Consider the following 24738-nt stretch of genomic DNA (forward strand, 5'->3'; position numbering starts at 1 on the left):
ACCCTGGGCATGGGCTGTAATGTCTGTGACCAGGGGACCTCCAGGAAGCTAATAAGCCCACACCAGATTGGAGTCACTGAAGCAGACGACGGAAGCACTTGCCCGTGTGCGGCGCATTCCCCCCAAACCAACACACTTCCCAACGCTTCTGCTTCTTCACATTTTCTCTCATAGATATTATGCCCAAGGAACAAAAGCAGAGGAGGGCCAGAATCTTGTCAAATGACAGCAAATGGACAAGCGGAGAAAAAGACAAACGTGTCCGTCCTGTCTCCACCCCTGAGCTGGGGATCGGCCCCCCTGCCCGGCCTGCAGCCACGAGGCCACAGGCACCATCCCCCCTGGGTCAGAGTCTTCTGCACATGCAGCCGGCTTGGCCCTGGCCCACACCTCCAGGGAGGAACCTCTCTGCCCACCCGGAGAGGCCCCCTGCCCCCACCAGGTACCTTGTAGATGACGCCCCCTGTGGCAGAACACGTCAGCATGTAATTTCCCTCGGAGTCAAAAGCGAAGAGCCGGCCCCGGGGCACTTGAACCTGCTTGTAGCCGCTGTAACCCGACAGCACAAAGGGGCCGGTGGCGTCGGCGGGGAGGCTGTCCTCGGACACCTTCAGGCCACTCCTGTGGATGTCCCACTGGATGAACTGCAACCAGGAAGCACAGGCTGAGGCCTCGCTCAGCCACCGGGGCCCGGGTCAGATGTGGGGGAGCCGACAGGCCACCAGGAGAGGCAGTGCGGTGACCCCTTGGTCCGTCTTTTCCCAACACAATTCAAACATTTTTTTAAGAAAAGAACATCTCAGAAAGAGCCTGCAACTTCACAGCAGAGCCTGAACTCTCTCTGGCCTGACTCCAGGAGAGGGAAAGGGTGGGCAACAGCCCGCGTATGGATTATGGATTCCCATCTCTCAAACAGGGGGGATGCGCCACATGATCGTTATTATTACTACTGTTGTTGTTTCTAAGGTTAGAACCCAGCTGAGTTCTTCCGACTTAGAAGAGAGGATAATTCCAATTATCTTCCCACCGCCTCAGCAGTGTAATCAATTGAACATGAGCAGAACCGTTATAAACTAGCTTCACGGCCTGTGGTGTACATAATCCTTTAGTCTACACCATGGACAAGCTGTGTGACCACCTCTTCACTGAGAACCGTACTCAAATAAATAGGAAGTCAAGCTTTATCTTAAAAATCCCTCCCCATAGTTTCCAAATGCAGAATTTACTTTGAAATTACAGTTTTCAGCGAGGAATACAGGTACATGGTACAAAATCCAAGGGTACAGGTGGGTATACCTGAAAACCAAGTCTCCCTCTCTCCTCTCCTGCTGCCTCCCAGCCCCAGCTCCCTTTCCTGGATCCGAACGTGTCCTTCCAGAAAGAATGCACAAGGGGGCACTTATCTTCACTTTTTATCTTTTTCTATCTGGGCTTTCTGACTCCGCTCAGGCCTAGCCACACAGCCTCTAGGAACCAACTCTACACACCGTGCTGTGACCCCTGATGACCTCGGCCAGCTCAACCTGGGCCCTAATCTGAACCCCTCATCTACCCAGAGCAGGAAGAGTCACTTCCGCTACAACTTGCAGGGAGGCTGGGCTCTCCCCTTTCCTCATCGCCGACTCCCACTACCCCTGTTCAGACCTCACAATGGTCCCAAGACCGGTGACTATGACTGCCCACTTGTATGGATGGCCTGCTGAGGCGGAGAGGGGCCCCAAGGTCAGAGAGCCTGTGAAGGGCCCGGGCAGGGTTCACCTCAGCCCTCATGCTATTCTGCTGCCCTCTGGAATCTCAAGCCAAAGGAAGAAGGGTTCTGGGTCAAAATCCGGCTCCCGCCTACCTTCCCGTCCTCGCCGATGCTGTACACGGTGTTCTCGTCGTAACTGAACTCCACCGAGTAGACCTCCCCGCAGTGGGCCTTCCAGCTCATGGCGCACTCGTGCTGCTGCATATCTGGGGGAACGAGATGCCGCTGAGACCCCCGCCAGGGCCCCGGGAAGGATCCGCCCATGACAGGTGCCTCTTGTCCTCCTCCCAAAGGGCTGGAACTGTTCTGGAGGTGGAGGGTCTCCTGGAGCCTACAGGCATCTCAGAGCTGAGCCCTGCCAAAAAGCTCTCTCAGTGCACTAATTCTCTCCTCCGGTGTATTAAGCAGCGATTCAACAATTCTGAAATTGAAGCTTTTCTCCCTGGGTCAAACACGAGGTTCAGGAATCCATGGCCGGAGCCTGAGCTCATCTGGGAGGCACACAAGTCTAGGGAGACAAACAAATGCTTCCTAGGAGGCCTCTATAAGGTCCCATAGGGCGCCTGGGAGCTCTGCTAGACTCGGTCCCTCATTCCCTCCCAGACTCCAGTCTCCCGGGGCGGGCCTGCATGGGGCTCTTCCAACAATGCGCCCGATAACTCCACTGCACACCGGTCTAATGCTCTTACCAGGAGAAGGCACCAGCCACCCTCAGCAGAAGGCACGCCATTATTCTCATGTGCCCTCCTGGATCTCACTCCAGCCACAGGACTCGGACCACACAGCGCCACACTCAAGGACTGCTAAGCCCCACCACTCCCAGGCCCACGGACACCAACCATGTGCAAGGGGGCTGATTACAGAGGTTTGGAAAAGAGCCGACTTGGACCAAAGTTAAGCTCTATTTCGAGCATCCTGAATTGGGTGGGCTTCTGCAATAGCTTCTAGTCCAGCCAGCAAAAATGCAACTCTCCTCTCTGGGCCACTAAAGGAGGGGACCAGACAGCCACAAGCACAGCTGCTTACCGAACAGCCGGATGACACCATCAGCTGCCCCCGTGACCAGCAGGTTCCCGTTGTGATTGAAAGCTGTGCAGTTGATGGCAATGGGCTCGGGGTCCAGAGAGAACTGGAGCTAGTTAAAAAAACAAAAAATACAACTAAATTTGAAACTGTAGAAGAATAACAACTCAATATTCAAGACAAATTCTTGTCTGAAAAGGGAAAGAGGACCAAGATTTGGAAGGGCACACGAGAGCATGGAAAGTGCCGGAAGGTTCCAGTTTCCAACTGTGACCATACCTAGGTGCTCATGTGACAGCTTCTCTTCCCACTATACTGCACACCTCTGATTGCAAGATTCTTTTGTATGTACTCAGTATTTCATTAAAACTTCAAAGATAACAAGGAAACATAAAACTACTCTAAGTGTCTTTGAGGCAAAGAGAAAGATGAAGGATCTAACTAAGCCGTACGAGGGAAAGCACTGACAGTGGCTGGAGGACAGATGTATGCTGGGCCAGGCGGGGAGAACACCACGACTGGGAGGGGACAGCACGCAGGGGACAGTGCCCGGGGAGGGCCTGCAGCCACAGGACACACTCGGTGGCTGGAGCAGTGGGGAGGGCCGACGGCAGGGGCCCTGCGGGAGTGTGGACCAGAAATCTGGAGGAACAGGCTCCGGGGTCTGTCGTTCCCTGCAGCAGGTCAGGGCCCCACCGCAGGAGGTCGTGCGGTGTCCTACGAGGGGCACTTGAGACCCAGTTTAGGGCGTGTCCCTGGAACCGCAGAGAAGTGGGCAGAATGGAAACGGTTTGCAGGTGGAGCGGATGGTGTCTGCCCACGGGCTCTGCAGGGTGAGGGAGGAGGGTGGCTCCGGAAGGGCACGCAGTTTCACAGTGGGGCACATTTGCCGAGACAAGGAAACTCGGGAGGAGAACAGACGTGGCCGGGCACGGTGGGCAAGAATTCCAGGGTGGGCCTGATCCCTGTGCCCCGGGGAGACCCCCAGAGGGGAATGCACCCCATCTCTACAGACAGGTGCAGGGAGGCACAAACGGCCCATCTATAGGACAGGGACACTTCCCGGCGTCCAGTGGCCTCGGGAACCCAACTGTTGAATGCAAGGGCCACACCACATTTGTGCCCCGAAACTAATCTCAGTAAGAAACATCAGTGCCTTCTAAATGTGTGCATTTACACCTCATCTCTCTCTCTGGGCGCTTAGGGTCACTGCGGCAAGCGCCTGCCACGGTGGGTGGGTGGTCCTTGGCTCCTGAGCCAGCTTTCGCCCGGCTGTCGCTTCTCAGGAACCTGCACGTGTCCCCACTCCTTCCGGCTGCTGTTGGCACCTTTATGCGTCACTACATTAACAGGGAGTCAGAGACTCCACTTGTCTTCTAAAAAACAAGGTGTTTGACTGCATAAGACAAAGTGAAAGACGTAAACGGGACCACGCTGTGAGATCCCAACTACACGATGTGATAGAAAAAGCAAAACTATGGAGACACTAGAAAGATCGGCGGGTGCCAAGGTCTGAGGGGCAGAGGGGAGGAACAGGAGCACACAGCACCTTCAGGCTGCTTTTAGTGAAAACGGCCCATGTGGCACCATAATGGTACACACGCGTCCTCACCCATTTGTCGGGACCTAGACAGTGTACGACACGAAGACTGGGCCCAAAGACAGACTGGGAGTGTGAGGGGGCCTCTGTTATAAAGAGAGTGCCGCTCGGCTGGGCGGAGGGCGCGAGCAGGGGGTAAATGGGAGATCTCTGGACCCTCCTCCCAATTTGGATGTGAACCAGAACTGCTCAAAAAAAAAATTTTTTTTTAAGTCTTTCAATATAAACAAAATAAAATTTAAAAATTTTTTAATAAACCACAAGCACCCTCTGATAGGCTGTGTGGGACTTCGATGTCTTTGGCCCTCTACTGGATGACGCCAGTTGCCCCCGGCCTGACTAGCTGGAGTGTGACTACTCCAGCCCTTCAACTCTGAACCTGCTTCACCTACTGAAATCTGAGGAGACCAAAGCAAAGAGAGGACGAGGCTCGTCAGAAGGACCAGGAAACTGACACACAGGGCTACCCCAGGAGCGCGACCCCACACAGACCCGAGGAGATCCCCAGGGGCGGGGCCGGCACCTGCTGCTTCATGGTTTTCGTGTCCCACAGCAGCAGCTTGCCGGGAACCTGGTTAGTACCCTTGCTGCCAATATCTGGAGCCGAGAAGTCCACCTGGGCAGCGAGGCTCGGAGCGGCGGCCGAACAGACGAAAGAGGCCCCGTTGGGGCTGCAGGCAAGCGACAGGATTCTGCAATACACGTGGGGCCGGGTCAGCATTGCGCCTCCCCCAGAGAAGTCAGGCTTCAGCTCTGAGGCGGGTCCTGCTACGGGGATGGGGCAGAAGGCCCAGCGCAGAACCAGCCCCGCAGAGCACGGCGGGTGTGGGCCGCGGCCTCCCACTCACCTGGGCATATCGTCGTTGATGTTGATCTCACAGAGATTCTTCTTGGCTTCTGTGTCATAGAGACGCACCGTCCCCACACCACTGCCCAGCAAGAGCTGGAAGAAGGGGCGGGGGATGCAAAGGACAGCTCAGGCCTGGTCAGGGAAGACTGCTGCGGGGCCAGGCCCACTCCTGTGAGGTGCGGGTCTGGGCAAGCTGCAGGGTGAGGCCCTGCCTCCGCCCACCCCCACACACTCGGGAGAAATCTGGCTAACATGGGCCTCATTCAAAAATTACATGAAGAGGGACGCCTGGGTGGCTCAGTTGGTTAAGCAGCTGCCTTCGGCTCAGGTCATGATCCCCGCGTCCTGGGATCGAGTCCCACATCGGGCTCCTTGCTCTGTGGGGAGCCTGCTTCTCCCTCTGCCTCTGCCTACCACTCTGTCTGCCTGTGCTCGCTCGCTCTCTCTCTCTAACAAATAAATAAATTAAAAAAAAAAACAAAAAAAAACAAAAATTACATGAAGAGGGGGACCTGGGTGGCTCAGTAGTTAAGCATCTGCCCTCAGCTCAGGTCATGATCCCAGGGTCCTGGGATCGAGTCCTGCATCAGGCTCCCTGCTCAGCAGGAAGCCTGCTTCTCCCTCTCCCACTCCCCCTCCTTGTGTTCCTGCTCTCGCTGTCTCTCTCTCTCTCTCTCTCTGTGTGTGTGTCAAATAAATAAATAAATAAAATCTTCAAAAAAAAATGACATGAAGACATCAGAGATGATCTTGAACAGAAGCAAAACTTCAAAAGAAATCTATGGACTGGGAGAGAGGTATCGCCTCAGATACACTGGAAATATGCTAACTGACTGAAGGAAGCCCCCTGACCTTCCCTCCCTTTCTGCCAGTTTTCAATCCCGGCAGTTCCCGTCCTCTCTTCTTGCTCCTCATCTACCTGCCACACTTCCCAGGGTAATGGTCCCTGCCCCAGTGACATGTTCTGGGGAAAGCTCTGACTCTGGGCCTGTTACGGCCTCCAGAAAAAATAGAAAAGGATATCCTTGCCTCCAGGCATTTGTGATTTATTAGGTAAAAAGCTTCAAAGATGATAACTGGTACTGCCAAAAGAAAGCGCCAGAAGCAGGTCTGAGGATATCCCCCAGGAATATTACCAACATTCTGAGCTCAAATTAACACCGGCAGATTAATACGTGTAAAGGGTAAGTTCTGAGATCCTAGTATCATAAAGATAAATTCTGCAGGTTCTCAAAAATTATTAAAAAAAATAATTGCCAATGAGGTTTGCTCCTTGGGCTGCCTTGTATGATCTCCTCGAAACGGAATACAATGAAAGAAAACACTATAAATCAACTTTACCTCCTAAACTACAAATCCTCTCCCAAACAGTAAAGTCCAAAAGGAAGAACACTGTACTAATAGCACTGTAGTAGACTTGTGGGGACCCTGAGCAGGACACTATCCCCACCAACCTAAGCTGTTACCCCGGGAGCCTGCCATGGGAGGTGTCTCAGCAGGAGGAGGGGCAGCTGGGAACATTCGCAGTGGGTTGTCAGAAACTGGACAGATGATGGGAGCTGACGGGGGAGAATGGGAGGCAAGCTGGTGTCTCCCCGGGCGGAGAGGAAGAACCACTCCCCACCAAACCCCCCTGCCAGGACAGTCTGCATGAGTGTCCCCCCAAACCCTAGTAACAGAGAAGGGAGGGGTGGTTTGGCTGCCTCAACTGAGCCTATGGTGCCAGACGCCGGGGGATGGCCTCGGGAGCTCCTCACTTAGACACGACAAGGCGGGCGTCACTCACCAGCCTGTCCCGCTTGGTGGCCCACTCTAGAGACAGCAGCGGCGACTTGGAAATGGAGGACGCTTTGGTCTGCATGATGGGGTTGAAGGACCACACTTTGATGACCCCGTCTACATCCAAGCTGGCGACCCTCCTCCCCGAGCAGTCCACTCTAAGACAGAAGAGAGAAGGAGGCTGTTACCATGCCTGCCTGAGCCCACCATCCTCGTCAGCTGGAGCCCAGAGCATGGCCTCGCTGACTTCTCAACTGTCTCCCAAACTGCCTATACTCCAAGGATGGGCGTGGACTCTTTCTAGAAGTATTCATTCAGTCACCTGTCAAGAACTACTTAGCAAGAACCTACTCTGCGCTGAGTCGTGTGGGAAGCAGTGGGGACAGAGCAGTGGCGAGATGCCCACAGCCCTGTGCCCGGGCAGCTGTGCCTCCCGGGGGACTCCAGAGCCACAGTCCTGCAGCAGGGAGCCCCCCACTCTCCCCAAGCCACAGTCCACAAGGCCTCACAGAGCTCATGCTTTCACCATGCATGACTAAAAACTTCTACATGGTGAAGGTTTACCGAAAAGTAAAACAAAACTACATATAGAAAATTTTATACACACACACACACACACACACACACACACACACACACAAATCATATATATAAAACAACATAAAGCAAATTAAAATTAAGTCTCAGGGAGTTCAGATAAAACTAAAACTAAAACTAAAACTCAGAGTTCCATAGTGAGAAAGGACAGAGAGGCTACCCAGGCCAAGAGCAGCTGTCCAGCCCTCCTCCAACTCTGGAGGGATGACTGTGGTCCATCAGGGACCATCCCCCCAAGGGACCTCCTTGCTGCCACACCTTCACATGCACAGCCTGACAAGCCAGGCCTCCCAGGGAGCCAGCCCCGCCAGCCCAGTCAGCACTCTCCCTGCCAGGGCCTCCCCTGGACCCCCGGACTGAGCCCACCTGCAGTGCATGATGGAGGAGTGGTGCTCCCCGTACTCCTCCTGCCCCAGCACAATGAACGGCTGCTCGGGGCGGACCCCTCCGCCCTCGGCACCTGCTGCAGAAGCCCGCGTCAGCGTCTCCAGTGCCTCCACATGGAGCTCAGGGCAGGGCTCAGCCTCTGGGCCACTAGCCTCGGCCTTCTTCTCTGCGCTCTATGACAAGCAAAATGGGGACAAGACAGCTGTGAGGGGTCTGCCCGGGTCCCAGCCCTACACATCTGGGGACCTGCTGCAGGACAGCTAGGATGCCAGGCCATCTGGGGGAGGCTCTCAAGGGCCACAGGCTCTAGAAGAAAGAGCTCTGGATGCTAAGAGCAGCACCAGCTTGTCCCAGGAGATGCTCTGCCAGTGGCCCCTGTCTAGAGACCTTCCCCCTCTCACAGGCCCTGCTGAGGGAGTCGGGGGCCCGTGGGCACCCTCCCCATCACAGCTGACATGACGCAGGACAGGCTGACAATAAAAATCAGTGAGCACCTAGTAAGGGCCAGGCGCTGTATGACTACATTTGATTTGCTCATTTAATGCTGCCCCAAACCGTCTGGGATCCTATTATCAACCCCATCTGATAACTGTGGAAACTAAGATTGAAAGCAGAAGGTTAAATACCCTGCCCAAGGTCCAGAGCTGGATGCGAAGCTTCGCCCCACCATCCCATGAGACCGAGGCGACTGGCCAGACATCGGGATGGAGACACGAGGACAGCCGCAGAGCCGGAACGAGGTCAGGCCCCCGCAGGCACCCACACATCCTCTCTGCCTCCCCTTGGCTGGGTGTTGGCCCCCATGACTATTACTACTCCCCCTGACATAACCCAGGCCAGGGAGCACAGGCCAGGGCAGCTTCCGCCACCCCCAAAGCCCTTGAGGCTCTACAAAGTACTCCTCGCATCACAGAAACACAGCTCTACAGCAAAAATGTAAGAGAGGGAGAGAGACCTCAAGCTCAGACATGCGCCTTCTGGGAGCGGCTAAGCTCAGGCATGTCTCTAACCCAACGGGGTCAGAACAGGACCATCTGAGGTCAGAGCCACAAGGGTCTACACCGCCGGCACACACAGGGCTGGGGAGCGGCAACAGCGCTTCTGACATCAGCCAGGAGCCCCAGACAGAAGATAAATGGTCAGGCAGGGGACATGGCTGGCAAATCCCTTGGGTGTTTCACTTCAATCCGGAGCAGGTGACATAGAGAGAAGCAGCTTTACGGCCAGGAAGGGTAGACCCCTGTCCCATTTTCAGGGAGAGGGGAGTCCCTGGGCTCAGCACCACGAGTACGAGTGCCTGGGTTCAGCACAACACCGCACGTCAGGGCAGCGTCTCCAGCCGGGGACGCAGGAGGAAGGCACCCTGGGACTGAGCAAGGCTGGGTGATTCTGGGTGAAGGCAAGGGAAGCAGGTCTCTCTGGCCAAGCCTCAGAGAACCTGTGACCCGCAAACAGCATTACACGGAAATTGGGAGGGGTATGTGCAGGCCCTGCACCCCTCCACCGAGAGCCACGGCCCCCAAGGGCAGCCCCGCCAAGACCCAGCCATACCTGCAAAGTCATAGAGAAGAGCTCCTTCCTCTCCTTGCCGTGATCCTGCAGGCGCCGCTGCCGGTGCTGCGACCAGCTGGACTCCCCGGACGCCAGCCCGCCGAAGAGGCTCTTCCCGTCTTTGGGCCCACACGCCGCGTCCTTTCCCTTGGCGGTCTAGACAGCGAGACACCCAGCGGTGAAGGGCGGCTTCCTGCCAGAGCCCAGGCCATGACCCCTCAGCCGGGCAAGGCGGGGGGAGGCAGAAGCCAAGGGAGGGGGCAGCTTCTCTACCCCACAGCTCCTGGGCGTCTCAGCCTCGGGGCAAAGTCCAGAGTGGAACATGAGCAGACTGGACCCCCTCCTTTCTGGTCTTCCCTCCCCTGTTCTAAGAGGTAGGGCAGTAGCACTCCTGAGCCTGCCATACCCTTCACCTGCAGACAGACAGACAGAGAGAGAGAGAGAGAGAGAGAGAGAGAGAGAGAGACACACACACACACACACACACACACCACCCCCCCCCCTTCATCTAACCAGAACAATTAACCCTAGCTAAGGGGCAGGAGACCCGTGCCTGCTGAGCGACTACTACGAGAGGGGTCAGGCCCCACGCTAAGTGTCAAAAACGGCTACAGGCAACTCAGTGTTTAGGCAATACAAAAAAAAATAATTATGCAACATATCGTCACCTCTCCAGAGCCACAGAGGAACACAGTACCCTCTCTTGTTTTGGGCCAAGTATATGACTAAGCCAGCTGATGTTAACAAATACTGAGGTATTTGGGAATGATTACTAGGCAACCAGAAATTCTTAACAGAAATTATTGGAAATTCAAGGACCTTTGAGCAAGGTGGGAAAGAAACTGGCATCTTCTGGCCCCATTTCACGGCAGGAGTGATAAAGGTGAGCAAGTTACAGCAGATGAATTCAATAACCGCCGCCCACTTCCATGGAGAGAAGATTCTTAATCTAGAGACTTTTCATTTTTAATTTTTTTAAAGATGTATTTATTGATTCATTTTTTTTAAAATATTTTTTTTTTAATTTATTTGACAGACACAGTGAGAGAGGGAACACAAGCAGGGGAGTGGCAGAGAGAGAAGCAGGCTTCCCACTGAGCAGGGAGCCCAGTGCGGGACTGATCCCAGGACCCTGGGATCATGACCTGAGCTGAAGACAGTCACTTAACCAGCTGAGCCAGCCAGGGGCCCCTAAAGATGCATTTATAAGAGAGAGTGAGTACAGGGAGAGGGGCAGAGGGAGAGAAAGAATCCCAAGGAGACTCCCTACTGAGCACAGAGCCTGACTTGGGGCTTGATCCCATGACCCTGAGATCACGACCTGAGCTGAAATCAAGAGTCCGACACTCAAGTGACTGAGCCACCCAGGAGCCCCTAGAGCCTTTTTAAAAGATGTCACCTCATCCTTCCAGATTATCTGGCTGGGCTATTTCCAACCTTATTCCCACAAACTGTGATGGTCCCCACCCTCCTCATTTTACAACTCTTAGAGAAAGGATCTGGATGCCAACAGCCACTCAGGTTTGAGACCAACCTCTTGACAAGTCACTTGCACACAAGATGTAAGTCAACTGAACTCAATCGAAGTGTGCTTGTTGCTTTCTACCCGTTCTACTTCCTAGTTTTTATGTTAATACTAAATAACTTAACATGATTAACACAGATTCCTTGGGACCCTGGAGTCATAGGAAGAGTTGAAAAGGAAATTTTAAAGGACTATGAGTTCACATGGAGCCTAACTGTAGCTGACCTTCACGGTACTGGTTATTTCTGTTTTTCTGACTGAGGTGATCTCAGGGGTATCCACTTATGCTTGTAACAGAGGTTTCTTCTAGGGAAAGTATTTGATACTCTATATTCTGGCTTATTTTAGGAGAAGTAGGGTTCAAGATAAAAGATACAATCTAAAAGTCAAGATAAAAGAAATAACCTAAAAAAAAACCCTACAACAATAATGCACCAAAATAGATTACTCATTGAATGCTGACCATATACAAGGCACCATGCTAAGAACTTTACAAATGTTCCCTTAAAATAAAGATGAGGACGTTATTTTAACAGGAGGAAGTTAGGCTTAGATTAGGTTACTGCTCACACAGGGAGGGCTGGACAGAGGTGGAATTCCCACCCAAATCTGACAGCAAACCCCATGTCCCGAGAAACCTGATGAAAGCAACAGCATGAAAAGAGCACAGAGAAGGAAGTGACAATGAATAGAAAAGAAGAAATGTCATGTTCCCAGAACTAAACAACAAAGACAAGGCCCTTCTCACAGTACTTCTGGCCATTTCTGAGAAGTAACCCATGGTTCATGGAACACTGAAGAGGTTCCACAGTTTTAGGAACTCCAAGAAGACTTCTCTAACCTACCCAGAAGTAACAGTTGGTCAAGATGTACGAGGAGGTCTTGAAACCAGTGCTGGCCCTCATTATAGGAATCCACTGATTCCCCCCATATCTCTAATGAAGAAGGCAAATCAGAAGACTTCCCCAGGCTTAGCTATATGTGTATCAGACGTAATAGACTTTAAGCCAAAGACTATGATAAGAAACAAAGAAGGTCATTATGTAATGATGAAGGGGTCCACGAAGTAAGAGGATATGACACTTGAAAGTATTAACGCACCTGACACAGGAGCACCTAAACATACCCAGCAAATACCAAGGAGAAACAGGAGGCAATGCACTAATAGTTAGGAACTCCAATACCCCACTTTGAACAATGGAGAGACCATCCAGACAGAAAGTCAGTAAGGAAACACTGTGCTTGAACTACTTTTTACACTAGAAGGACCTAAAAGACAGACACAAAACATTCCATCCCAAAGCAGCAGAATATACATTCTTCACAAGCACACGGAACATTTCCAGGATAGATCACGTTAGGCCACCAAACAAGGCTTAATAAACTTGAAAAGACTGGAAACATATCAGGCATCACAATCGTATCAAACTACAACTCAATCATGAGAAGAAAATCTAAAAATTCACAAGTATGTGGAGATCAAACAACATGTTTCTGAACAACCAATGGATCAGAGCAGAAATCAGAAAGAGAAACCAAAAAATACCTTGAGACAAATGAAAACGTAAACACAGCACACCAAAACTGGTAAGATGCAGCAAGTGCAGTTCGAAGAGGGAAATTCATACCGGTAAATGCCTGCATCAAGAAAAGGGAAGGATTTCAAATGAACAACTTCCTCAAGAAACAAGAAAAACAAATGAAGCCCAAAATTATGAAGGTCAGAATAAAGGTTAATGAAATAGAGAGTAAAAAGACAATATAAATGAGCAATAAAATTAATGGCCAGCTTTTTATTTTTATTTTATTTTTTTTTTTTAAAGATTTTTATTTATTTATTTGACAGACAGATCACAAGTAGGCAGAGAGGCAGGCAGAGAGAGAAGGGAGGAAGCAGGAAGCAGGCTCCCTGCGGAGCAGAAAGCCCGATGCGGGGCTCGATCCCAGGACGCTGGGATCATGACCTGAGCTGAAGGCAGCGGCTTTAACCCACTGAGCCACCCAGGCGCCCCAATGGCCAGCTTTTTAAAAGATAAAATGACAAACCTTTACCAAGAGAAAAAGAGGACTCAAAAAAAAAAAATTCCAAGATACATCTCTAAAAACTCTCATATTCTAATAGAAAAGACAAACAAAAAAACCCAACAGTAGTAGAGGCCATGTTTTCTGATTAAACGTGGCTACGGCAACTCCACAGCCAGCTACGAGCACAGTGGGGAAGAGAAGGAAGATCACTTTCTTGGGTGGACAGCCACTTTCCAAAATAATGGGATCCAGGCAAGTGAGGAAGTCTCAGAAAGCCTGGACCAACTATAATGCAGTTGTGATAGATTTATCAGCCTGAGCAAGAGATCTTTACACTGGACACTGGAGAAGAAAAGGGAAAAGGATCCATACACTATTACATTCACGCCCTGGAAGTACGTGGACCACAGGGGGATCCAGCCTGGGCCCCGAGGGTGGGGAATGCCACAGAGGGCAGACAGGCACTCCGTGGCACGCTCTCCTTCCCCTGCCCACCCGCTACACCTGAGAGATGGTGTCTCTTCCCTTTCCAGTGCTAAGTCTTGAAAGCATTCAATGAGCCCATATTGATGGAAGCGAGAGGCATGGGATGGGCCTGAAATCCCTCTAGCTGACACACAAGTCACTCGTAGCACTTCCCCAGCCAGGACAGAAAATACAACATGAAGAAGGACAAAGGCAGCGCTTCCCTTCAAGTCAAGATGGCAAGGAAGTTTCCAGTAGGTCCTCAGGTAAGGGCTGGACCATCCCCCAAAATGAAAATTCAAACAGGTGTTAACACAAAGCACCACAAGGAGCTGAAAAACCGCCTTGACAATGAGAGGGTAGTTTATGCCCGGAGAACCAGGGGCCTCCACGTGGCCTATGAGATTCTGCTTAGAGAGAGCTTCTCCCTCAGCCTCATCTCATTATTTACTCAAGAAGGGTGAAAAGAACAAAAAACGATAATGCTGATGAAAGCAGCTCTCCAACGGAACACTTGAGTAAGTTAAGGTAAACTTGTGTCTAGCTACAACTGTACTCAAATAAATGTTTACTGTGGTAATACTGGTAAGTCACAGTTTTGAAAGCAAACCTCATAAAAGTCTTAACTACCAGATTCACATAACATTCCAAACGGTCCAAATTACATTGTCATACTCTACTGTAATCTACCTGTCTCCTACGGTTCAGGACAAATATTTTAACCTGTGTTTTATCATTCACTTTGCCTTTCTTTCTAGAGAGAGAGAAAAATTAATTTTCAGTGGCCTGAATAGAGTTTACCAGGCAGTCATCCAAATGGGGCAGGAAATAAGTTCCGGCAGTCTGGTCTCGCCTGATGTAAAACAAAGCTACCCAGAAGACAGGGCCTCGTCACCTTGAAATCATAGCACAAAAGTCGTGGAGGAGGGCTCCCTCTTCCTCCGGCCTGTTAAAATCCATGGAAGCAGCCCCAAGGGCAGCTGTTCTTCCCACAGAGTCTCAGTAGCTATGAAGTACTTTGATATGAGTCAAAAATGCAGTTTGCTTTCCTTACATTGCAGCCAATTAAAGGTTATCTCTATAATAACCAGCAGCCCTATAGCTTCCTGAGGGGGGGAGTGAAAGGAGCGGCATCATAAGGCCGTTGGGAAGGATGGACTACAAGTTCAGGCTGGGTCACCGGCAGCGCAGGTGCCCTCGGGCACTATTCTGACAGAGATCCCAGAGGAGCTTGGGAGCTGTGGTTTTCGAGTCACTTCCATTTGTTTCTTAAGTCTTGCCTCCAGAGTCCTATAAAACCCAGAGTGCGCCAGCATATACTGTGGCACGTATAATAGCATGAACGTTTCAGGAGCAATGACCAACAGTTGTGACGACCCATCACAAGTGGGCAAAATGCTGACGTGACTGAAATGTACAATGTTATATATAAATAATATTTAAAACAGGAAAGCCTGATTATTTTATTTATTGCTAATGTAATAACACAGCCTATGTTTTTCTTTTGCTTCTTCATTAATAATAAAGATAGAGAACTCTGTTGTGTCAGAAGTGGAAAAAAGACTGTGCTTCATAGGCACTAACAAAGCAAGGTGGCTCATTAAAAAGCCAATGTCATTAAAAAGTTAAAACCAATGTATCATTAAAATCACAAGAAGTAATCATACAACTAACTGCATTTGGTATTGGTAAGAGAGCATCTTGAATTATACACTCAAATTTGGTGGGTTAACTGTGAGAGAAGAATTAAAAAATTAGAAGGTGCCCCAGGAGGGAGAGCAGGATGGTGAGTGGTGTAGAAGTCATGCCATAAGGGAAACCAGTGGAGGGGAGAGGGAAGAATGAACAGAGAGTACTCAGCATGGAAAGATAGGAAGCGTCCTAACAAAAAGCCTTACTTTATGTAGCTCGAAGGGCAAAGCTAAGATCAGCAAGTGAAAAATACAGAGGTTTTTCTACAAACAGCTTTCTAACAGGAAAATAACCTCACACTAGCAAGTAGTGAGCTCCACATCACAGGAGGCAGTCAAAGGATGTGCTCCTCTACAAAACAGAAGTGGGGGGCCAAAATGATCTTTAAGCTTCCTCCAGCTATAAAGTTCTGAATTTCCTGAACCTCAAATATACTAGTTATTTTCAGAATTGAAACATCAATGTGGAGTCCTACAAATTAATAAAATCGCAAGTGACCCAATTTTTCAGGTGGTAGACATCTATTGTCCCATTTCCCTTTCCATGAGCTACTTCTACTCTGTTAACATACCACACAGTGACCCAAGTTCTGCTGGAATATATTTAGAGGCAAGGACCGCTTGCTGTCAATGACACGCTTACCCTCATCCCTTGAACATGAACTACACAAACAAGTTCCAACCCCATTCCCATCTCATCATGTGACACTTAGTTCCTGAACACGTGAAGAACAAGGCCGTGGACTTAACCCCAAAGAACCCATCCTCGGGTTTTCTTTCATTTTAAGTCAATAAAATTGAATTTCACGATTTCATGCATTTTTCAAGAGCCCGAGCACCCCATCCATGATCTATTACACTTAGAAAATATTAAACTATGACAGGGATCTCCACAGCAAATGGCAAACTTACTCAGCTACATTCCACAGAACTGGAATTCAGAAAACCAGCCACGGGCATCACCAGGATGGCTCTGTGACGGCCGCAGGCCTCCTGAATGCCAGGTGAGAACCACTGAGCATGTCTGGGACCTGGGGTCTCCGAGCTGAGGCGGGGACCCAGGTAGGCCAGTGCCCTCGCTAAGACCACCAGCGCGGCTGCAGTGTACTGGGCGTGCACAGTCTGCCAATTCCATGAAGTCTCCCCCTAAGCAAGACGTGTCTGTATCGTCCCAAGCAAATCAGGGTGACTTTTAGCCATCTGAGCAAGGACGCTCAACAAGGGGCCGAGGCTGAAAGGACATCACCTGCCTCCAAAGCCCGCACTCTTCCCTCTCCAGTGCCCTGCTCAGCAGCTGCGCTTCAGCAGCAAAACAGCCCCGCCAGCCCTGGGGCAGACCTCCCCGCTTCCCGGCTGCAGGGAGCAGCCCCAAACTGCTGTGTCACTCGTAACGGTTCCCGAGCCAAGGGTGGCGGGAGAGGAAGGCAGCGATTATGATGACTGCCTTTATCTGTAACGAATAAAAATACATTAAAAGAGCAAGGATCCTCGGCCCAGCAAGGAAGCATGGCTGTGGGTCTGTTAAACTTTCACCCTGGAAGGCACTGCTGAAAGCCATGCATTCTGACCAACTCTGCCAGGAAAAGTCCTCAGTGGGACCCAGGGCTGTTTTGGACATGAACTAGCATAAAAGAAATTCCCTTACGAGCTTCTATTAAAGTGAAAAACAGCCAGAGGCCTTTGCGGAATCAGTAAATCCCAGCTTGTAAAAGCAATGCACTGATTCAGAAGTAACTCTAACTCACTCCTTTTCTACACACTGCTTTAGATCACCAAAAATTCAAAATTCCAGAATTGCCTGAATTCACCCTCAAGCCACCACACCTAGTCACAAGTGCTCATGAGTTCAGAGGAACTTAGGAGGGAAAGGGAAGAGATTCAAAGCGCACTGCTCACAGCCAGGCTGCGGCTCCCCTGCGGGCTGTCACAGCTTTCAGGCCTGGCATGGGAGCGCGGGCGGTGTACAGGGCGGGGGGTTGGGGGAGAGGTCCCTCCAGATTAGACATGGGTCTGAGACCTGGCCCGACCCTTGGATGGCAGCACCCACCAGCCTCCCATCTCACTGTGCCCACACCACCTGCAGCTGCGGCCCGAAGACAGGAAGGGGAGCGGGCGGGCAGAGGCCATGCAAGGTGAATTTCCTCCTCACTGCCTCAGCGCCTCCACTCTGCTCTTATCTCTGCCCCGGCCCCGCAGCGCTGCCTGCATGTGTGAAGAAGGCGGGGAGGAAGGAAGAAAGGGAGTGAGATGTGAAGGTAGGATCTCACCAGCATACCAGAGAAATCAGTCCTAAGAAGAGAACAAACAAAGTCGGAAAGTACAGTCTCGGAAGCCAGGAGCCTCTTGGCAGTTAGAAACGCAGGCCTTGCACTCACCTGACCGCTGAGAGGCTCTTTCCTGGCTGAGCTCGGAGCCTGAGAGGGACCCTGGGCAGGTGACAACCTTGAGGGGCTCTTCTTACTCTGAGGCAGCAGCGAGGACAGGAAACCCACTCGAGGCGACTGCGACAGGGAAGTGTTCCTCTGGCTGCACACCATGGCCCTGGACCAGCAGACACACAAGGTCACAGGGCTGGAGGGGGGACCCAAGGGGACCCAAAGCACAGGCCTCCTGGGCTCTGGACGGCACTGGGGCGTGGCCCGGCTTTCAGGTGGCATTATCCCTGGGACTGCCTCCTGTACCCAGGGGAGCCTGCAGCCTCTCTGGCACGACGGGGATGCCCGCTGCACTCTGAGGGCAGTTCGTGCGCTCCAATAGCCACCTGGCCACTCGTGCCACTGAGCCCCTGGCACACGGTCAGCCCCAACGGCCCTGTGCTGGCGGAGCACAGCACTCCTCGGGATTCAAGCCTCAGCAGGAAAGCGGTGCAAAATAGCTCACAGGTCCTTTGTTTCTGTTCAACCCACACTGAAACGATATCGTGGACATACTGGGCTGAATAAAATACGTCCTAAAATTAACTGCACCTGTTTCTTTTTACTGAGTGTAAGTACAAATTTTTTTTAAAAAGATTTTATTTATTTAACAAAGAGACCCAGCGAGAGAGGGAACACAAGCAGGGGGAGTGGGAGAGGGAGAATAGGTTTCCCATGGAGCAGGGAGCCCAATGTGGGGCTTGGTCCCAGGACTCTGGGATCATGACCTGAGCTGCAGGCAGACACTTAACAACTGAGCCACCCAGGCGCCCCTAAGTACAAATTTTTAAGTGCTGTTTTTGGCTTGCCCTGGGGTTCCATTGCACCAGGCTAGCTCAGACACCAGCGCAGTTTCCCCCAGCACAGCACCTGGCCGCGTGTGGGTCTGGAATCTGCCTGCCTGGCTTTGCATCCTGATTCACGGATTCGGTCATTAGCTGTGGGACCACTGTGAGCCTCGGTGTCTTCAACTGCTACCATTGTTCTCATCAGCTGGGGCCTCTGCTCTAACCGGTTGTGTTCTAAGCTTGCTGCTCCCCCCACCTGCCTACCTCTCCAAAGCCTCGGGTGGGAGCACGCTTTCACCACACACTGCATCCAACCTGCTGGGTGCCAACCTTTTCACCCGCAAGGCACTGCTTTCAACACATACACACACACACTTCCCGAGGCTTTACGACAGCGTCTGTGTTTATTTACCCAGATGTGCACATCTGGGTGTGCAGGCCCCTCCCTCAGGGCAGGTTCAGAGGCTAGAGGGCTTTAAAAGCCAGGGGAGTTTACTTAGAAAGCTCAGGAGGGGGAACCTGGGTGGCTCAGTGGGTTAAAGCCTCTGCTTTCGGCTCAGGTCATGATCCCAGGGTCCTGGGATCGAGTCCCGCATCGGGCTCTCTGCTCGGCAGGGAGCCTGCTTCCTCCGCTCTCTCTGCCTGCCTCTCTGCCTACTTGTGATCTCTGTCTGTCAAATAAATAAATAAAATCTTAAAAAAAAAAAAAAAAAGAAAGAAAGCTCAGGAGGGAACAGTGAGGGCCAAGGAGGCTCTACAGCAATTCCCTGTCACCAGGAATGGGGGGGAGGGTCAGGGTGAGTTGACAGGGGACAGATTAGAGGAGGGGACTGCCCCTCCCCCAAGCAGGCACACACTCACAGTTCTGAGTCCCCCAGGCGGTCCATGTTGGAGACATAAGGAGGCAATTTGTGCTGGACCGAGGCCTCTTCCTCCTCTGGCTGCAGCTCCTCTTTCTTCAGGCGGTGGATTTCGGCTTGCAAGGCGAAAAGCTGAGTCGGGGTGCGGGCAAGTTAGATGGTGACCTCACCCCATCTTCCCTCCGCTAAGGAGCAGCAGACATAACACGCCCAACACCCAGCCGCCTCCAACACCCAGCAGTCCAACATCCAGCTTCCTCAGCTCTGGAGGCCCCGGGCCTGAGCTTCAGGGCACCGGCCTCACCCTCTGCTCACCGCCCAGTGAGATACTGGGCCGGGGGCAGCTGTTCCTTGACTACACTGAGGTGAGACACCGACAACTGTCAGACACACAAATCCCACTTTCTTTCTTTTCGTCATTTGACTTGCTTCTTCCTGAATTCATGGAGAAAAACAGCTCCACCCAGTCCTGCTTTGCTCTTTGGAAAATCTACAAAATCAGGCTCTGGAAGTCTCACGGATAAATTTTTTTTTTTTTTAAACAAAGTTCAGCATTTTTGACCTTATGCCTGAAAAAAATTATATACACACACGCATCTAAAATGCAAACAGCTTATAATCTTCCTTTTTCCGAAAATATGACCTACAGTTGCCTTAATTTCAACAACAGAGAAGTGCTCCTCTGACAAAATGTAAAGGAGAATGTGGGTCCCCCCAGCTCCAGCGTTTTACCCAACTACAGGCTCATGGAGCTGAGCAGAACAATGACATTATACGTGGGTTGTAAACAACACAGATGTGGACATACAGGACTGGGGGTACAAAAGAGACAAAGGAAAGCACATAGTCTTCTTCCTCTCAAAGTTCATTACCATTGCTATGTCATTCGTGCTTTACTCGGGACTTATAATATGAACCTGACCTCTGGTTTCCAGAGACTATTACGGCCCCCAAATCTCCAATACTGCCTCTCTGGTGACTCATTTACATCTGAGATTAGTGCTTTCCTATTTTTAATCAGCCCTCCACCACCACTACCTAATTTCACACACGAAAAGCAGAAGTTCTTCCCAAGAACCAAGCGTGTTTAGAACAAACCTTCTGGCGAAGAACTTCATTTTCTTCTTGAACCTGGTTGGTCCTCTGGCATTCCGCATCGAAGTTCAGGATTACGGGAACTGGTGTCCAAAGTTAAAGAAAAAGCCTGCCTGCGATGATTAAAAGCCATTCCCAAACTCTTGACACAGCAGCAAAACCCCTGAACACGAGTTATAGGGAGCAGAGGACAGACTTGGTCCCGTAGGCTCTCCACAGCTGTATGGAGTCTCTCCCTTGACGCCGGGTCTGGCCTTTCTCCAGAGACTCACAGACACTCACGCCAATCTGGCTGGTCAGCCCACAGAGAGGACGCAAATCTAAACCTGAGTGTTTTCACCCTAAACACCAGCAGCAAAGAGCTCACACTCAGTGGGCCTCCCAGCCAGTGCAGGCTGGGAGCGATGGTGAGAAGCGATCCCAGGGGCCAGCTGGTCTACCATCTGGGCAGAAGCCTCGGCCACTTGGCTTGCCCCTCCCCAGACTGTACCTCTTCCTAGTAAAGGTGTAGACTGAGGAGAGCACTTTCTTCAGACTGGACAGTCCCATGCCATGCTCTGAATATCATTCTAGGTCAGGGTGTCCATCTTTCCCACCACCTTAAACGGCTTCAGTCAAGGGGAGCACAAAGCAGGCTAAGGGTCTCTGTCCTGGGGAAGTGAACTGTGGCTCAAATGTGTGTGACCTAATTTTCAGGGCACTGTCTTGCACTGAAAAGACCTTCAGTGACATTTCCGATTTCCATAGAGGGCCCATATGGTCATGTCATAACCACCACTGGGCTGAGCCCCCTGCTAGTCTAGCCTGAAAGCCCTCAGGATAAAAAGCAATAGGGGACAAGGAGGAGGAGGGGCTTTTATACCTGGCAAGAGTGGAATTCACACTCACACCTACAGCACACAAGGAAGGGGCACCCTTCCTACCTCCACCAGCTGTCCCTCCCAGAGGCTGAAATGGTCACCTGTGGGTGGGCCCATAAATACCCAATTTATCAGTGACTCCAAACCGGATTCCCTTTTCCTCCTCTAGAATTTCAGCCTAAAGGGCATGAGCACTGGGGGATATCCTGGGCCTCAAGAATGCAGGCTTTCCACGACAAAATGGTAAACCTGGTGGGCTACAATTTATTTACATTCTCCCTCTCTTAACTATCCATACACATATTCTGAGAGCCACTCTGTTTTCTGGCAAGTTGAGAAACACGGAGGTAGCTGTCAGAGAGTGACCCAAACGCAAACACAGGAAGGAAGTTCTAGCCCAAGAAGTATTCTGACCTCCTACCTAATCTCAACAAGGCAAGTAACACCCTGAGGGGCACAGGGCATGCATGGACAGGGTATTCTCCAGGCTGGCCAGTTGCAAAGAGCAGCAGCTGCACCAGCTCAGCCCTATCTGAGGGCTCCCAGCAGGGCCAGGCACTTGGACCTCACTGCTACTACTGTCCCCACTCGTGCATGTCAGCTACTGCTTCAGCGGTGTCACAGTGAAGATTCATGATTTCCTGGCCTGCTGACAAAAATAACCACAGTCTGTCCAGCCCCCTCACATAACACATGACAACGATGCTGGGGCACTGCATCGAGAGCAGCGGCCACTGATCACGCTGTCTGGACAGTCCAGGCCCACAGCCCCAGGCAGCTGGGAGGATATGCATGCACTGAAACAGGACACTCAGGAAGTTGTGCAGGGACACAATGAAGGTATCGGCCCACTGTCGAGAGAAGTAGGTAGCGAAGGTGGGGTTGGTGTCTGGGGATGGCAGGAAAGGCAGGACAAACCAATCCTTCCACTCAGCCTGGTTCTGGAGCTCTGTGGCCTGCTTTGCAAAGAACTCTTGAGCTTTGTCATTTCTGTTTGTCTGCCAAGACAAAGAGGAGGCAGCAGAAAGGGGTACGAGACAGAAGTCCAGAATTAAAATAAGTCATTACTGCACAAAAGAGAGCCTCTAGATATCAGCCTACCAGATAAGTGGCCAAATATAATCTACAAATGCCATAGAGGATATTACTTTTCTCAAGTTCCTCGTAATTTCTAAGAAGCTGGTTTAAATTGAAGCCCGGAAGATAAATGCCATCCTAAAAATTGATTCCTAGTTGATTTTCAAATAATCTAAGTGACTTATCCCCCAGGGTCAGCTGTAATTTTTATTACTCAAACTTTAACCCAGCTACTTATATTCTTTGAAACGCCACCTAGGCTTATGTGCTTAAAACAAGAGAGGAAATAGGAATGAGGAAGACAAGTCAGCTGATCTACAGATGAGAAGGGAAAAAAAGTAGGAAAACAGTCAAAAATAATTCACACTATAACTGTTCCCCTCCTTCCCAGAGGAACACAGAGTCCTCCCTAGAAATTAAAAAGGAAATCTATTTCAGGGTCAAAGAACTCTCTCCAAGGAATCCCGGAATGAACAAGCACCTGGATGGTGTAGACAAGATAAAAGCGGAACAGGCTGGTTTTCAGCTTGTTGATGGTGGGTCTATATATATCCTCCAAGCGACTGAAGAGCCGCCGTTCCAGGTAACTCCAGTAATCCCGAAGGGCAGCCAAGTCATACACCTGCATTAACTGCTGCAGCTGGTCCACGATCTTGTCCACCTGGTGGAGAAAGATGAGATGGAGAACATGGTGAAGGACAAGAGGGAATTTTCTCATCGCTTCACAGAGCTAATCCAGCTTTTTTCCTCTTGCTGTGGCTTCTGATGTTAGAGGTTTTTTTGTTTGTTTGTTTTGTTTTGTTTTTTAATTAGCCATCTATAAAACGTTCAAAACATTGTAATGTAATAGCTTTGAGTTATTTTCTGATGTTAGAAATGTGGTTTGACCCTGTAGCAAGCATGGAAATGTCAAGGGTAAAAGCACAAAGCCGGAGACCTGAGTCTAGGTCTTGGATCAGTGTGTCTGGCTTATGCAACCAACTTGGAAATGTTACTTCAACTCTTTGGTCTCAGTGACCTAAGATTTGAAAAAACAAAAACAAAAAAACAGAGAGACAACTTCCATCATCCCTCTCCCAGCTCCACCATTCCAGGAGTCCTAGACTCAGGGAGAGATGCACTGACTGACCCAAATCCTGGTAGCTGCTCAGACTGTCAACCAAAGACGTCACCTCCATGTGAGAAATCACACCGGAGGACACAGTATTGCCTCTCTCTCAGTTCACCTGTCAACACCAGTTAGACTCAGCAAGCACACGAATCACACACATACACATCCCAAGAACCTCTAAACAGAAAATCATGTCTGATCAGGGGAAATATAACGTTCTAAAATGTACAAGGTCTTCCTCAACTGCGGAGACAAAATTGCCAGTAAGTCCCCCACAATGCCATTTTAAACAAACACCAAAAGATACCCAGCTAACATTTTGGGCTGCAGACCCCTTTGCTCCCAGTGCCATCAGAAGCTAACTTTTTAATATTTCTGTTGCCCAAACTTAAATATCTACCCAACCTCATCTCCTAAAACCCTTATCTTCATCCTGGCCAGTTGGCCAGCACCTGCTTGGAGGCTGGCGTGGAGGACAGACACCCGGACCAGGAGTCAGGGCACCTGGGCTCCAGCCTCAGCGATGCTCCTGACTCGCTGGGCAACTTCAGGCAAGTCGCGTCCCCTCTCAGGACCTCAGTTCCTCACGTGTCAAGGGAAGGCCAGACGCGCAGCTGTCGACGGTCCCCCCCCGGCGCGCTGACAGCGCCGCTCCCGCCCCGGAGGGCAGTGCTGGGGGGGAGCCCGCTCTGGTCTCCCTCGGGGCCGCCTCTGCCCGCGCCGCACCCGCCGGCCCCTCACCCGGAACCCTTTCTCCTTGTCCGCCTTGATCTCGGCGTCCAGCTGCCGCAGCGTGTGCGTAAAGCCGCGGAAGAGCAGATACTCCCGGACCAGCTCGTCAGTGCGCTCCACAGCCTCCGCCATCGCTGCGCGAGCGCCGTGAGCGGCCACGGCAGGCAGAGGCGGAGAGGCGGGGTCTCGCCGCGCGAGGCGGGGCCGGGCGCCGGCGCCAAGCACGTCACGCCGCGGCCCGCCTAGCAGCCCGCACGCAGCGCGCGCCGCGCGCCTGTGGCCCCGCCCCGGTCCCGCCCCTAGCCCTGCTCAGCCACTTCCGTCAGCATCAGCCTCCGGGAGGGGCGACTGAACTACCCTTCGCTCGCCTGGCTCTCCAGGCGTCCGTGGCGCCGGCTTTGTGATCTGAGTTATTGAAAGCGGCGGCTGCTGTCCAAGTCAAGCAGGGCTGGACCTTGGAGACCATCCCAGATAGTCACGAGGCGGGCAGGGGGTGAGGTGCCCTGCTCATTGGCATTCCATCGCGGAGTCCTCTGTGCCGCGTCCTCGTTTTACAAA

At 51.5% G+C, this 24738-nt stretch overlaps 1 protein-coding gene across 1 annotated transcript in view; it reads right to left on the reverse strand.

Moving 5' to 3' along the window:
* Window positions 1-24312, reverse strand: part of WDR91 (WD repeat domain 91) — a gene marked incomplete at its 5' end in the record, with an annotated part of 28266 nt that extends 3954 nt beyond the window's left edge. The window contains 14 exons of the mRNA XM_080818096.1: window positions 447-644; window positions 1844-1956; window positions 2777-2885; window positions 4897-5065; window positions 5222-5316; window positions 7010-7160; window positions 7966-8159; window positions 9538-9693; window positions 17619-17784; window positions 19307-19437; window positions 20404-20486; window positions 22051-22258; window positions 22819-22998; window positions 24190-24312. Coding sequence (XP_080674222.1) covers window positions 447-644; window positions 1844-1956; window positions 2777-2885; window positions 4897-5065; window positions 5222-5316; window positions 7010-7160; window positions 7966-8159; window positions 9538-9693; window positions 17619-17784; window positions 19307-19437; window positions 20404-20486; window positions 22051-22258; window positions 22819-22998; window positions 24190-24312 — 2076 coding nt within the window. The remainder of the gene's footprint in view (window positions 1-446; window positions 645-1843; window positions 1957-2776; window positions 2886-4896; window positions 5066-5221; window positions 5317-7009; window positions 7161-7965; window positions 8160-9537; window positions 9694-17618; window positions 17785-19306; window positions 19438-20403; window positions 20487-22050; window positions 22259-22818; window positions 22999-24189) is intronic.
* Between the last annotated feature and the right edge of the window lie 426 nt (window positions 24313-24738).

Source organism: Martes martes (assembly GCF_963455335.1).
Source record: "Martes martes genome assembly, chromosome: 11".
NCBI classification, from domain to species: Eukaryota; Metazoa; Chordata; class Mammalia; order Carnivora; family Mustelidae; genus Martes; species Martes martes.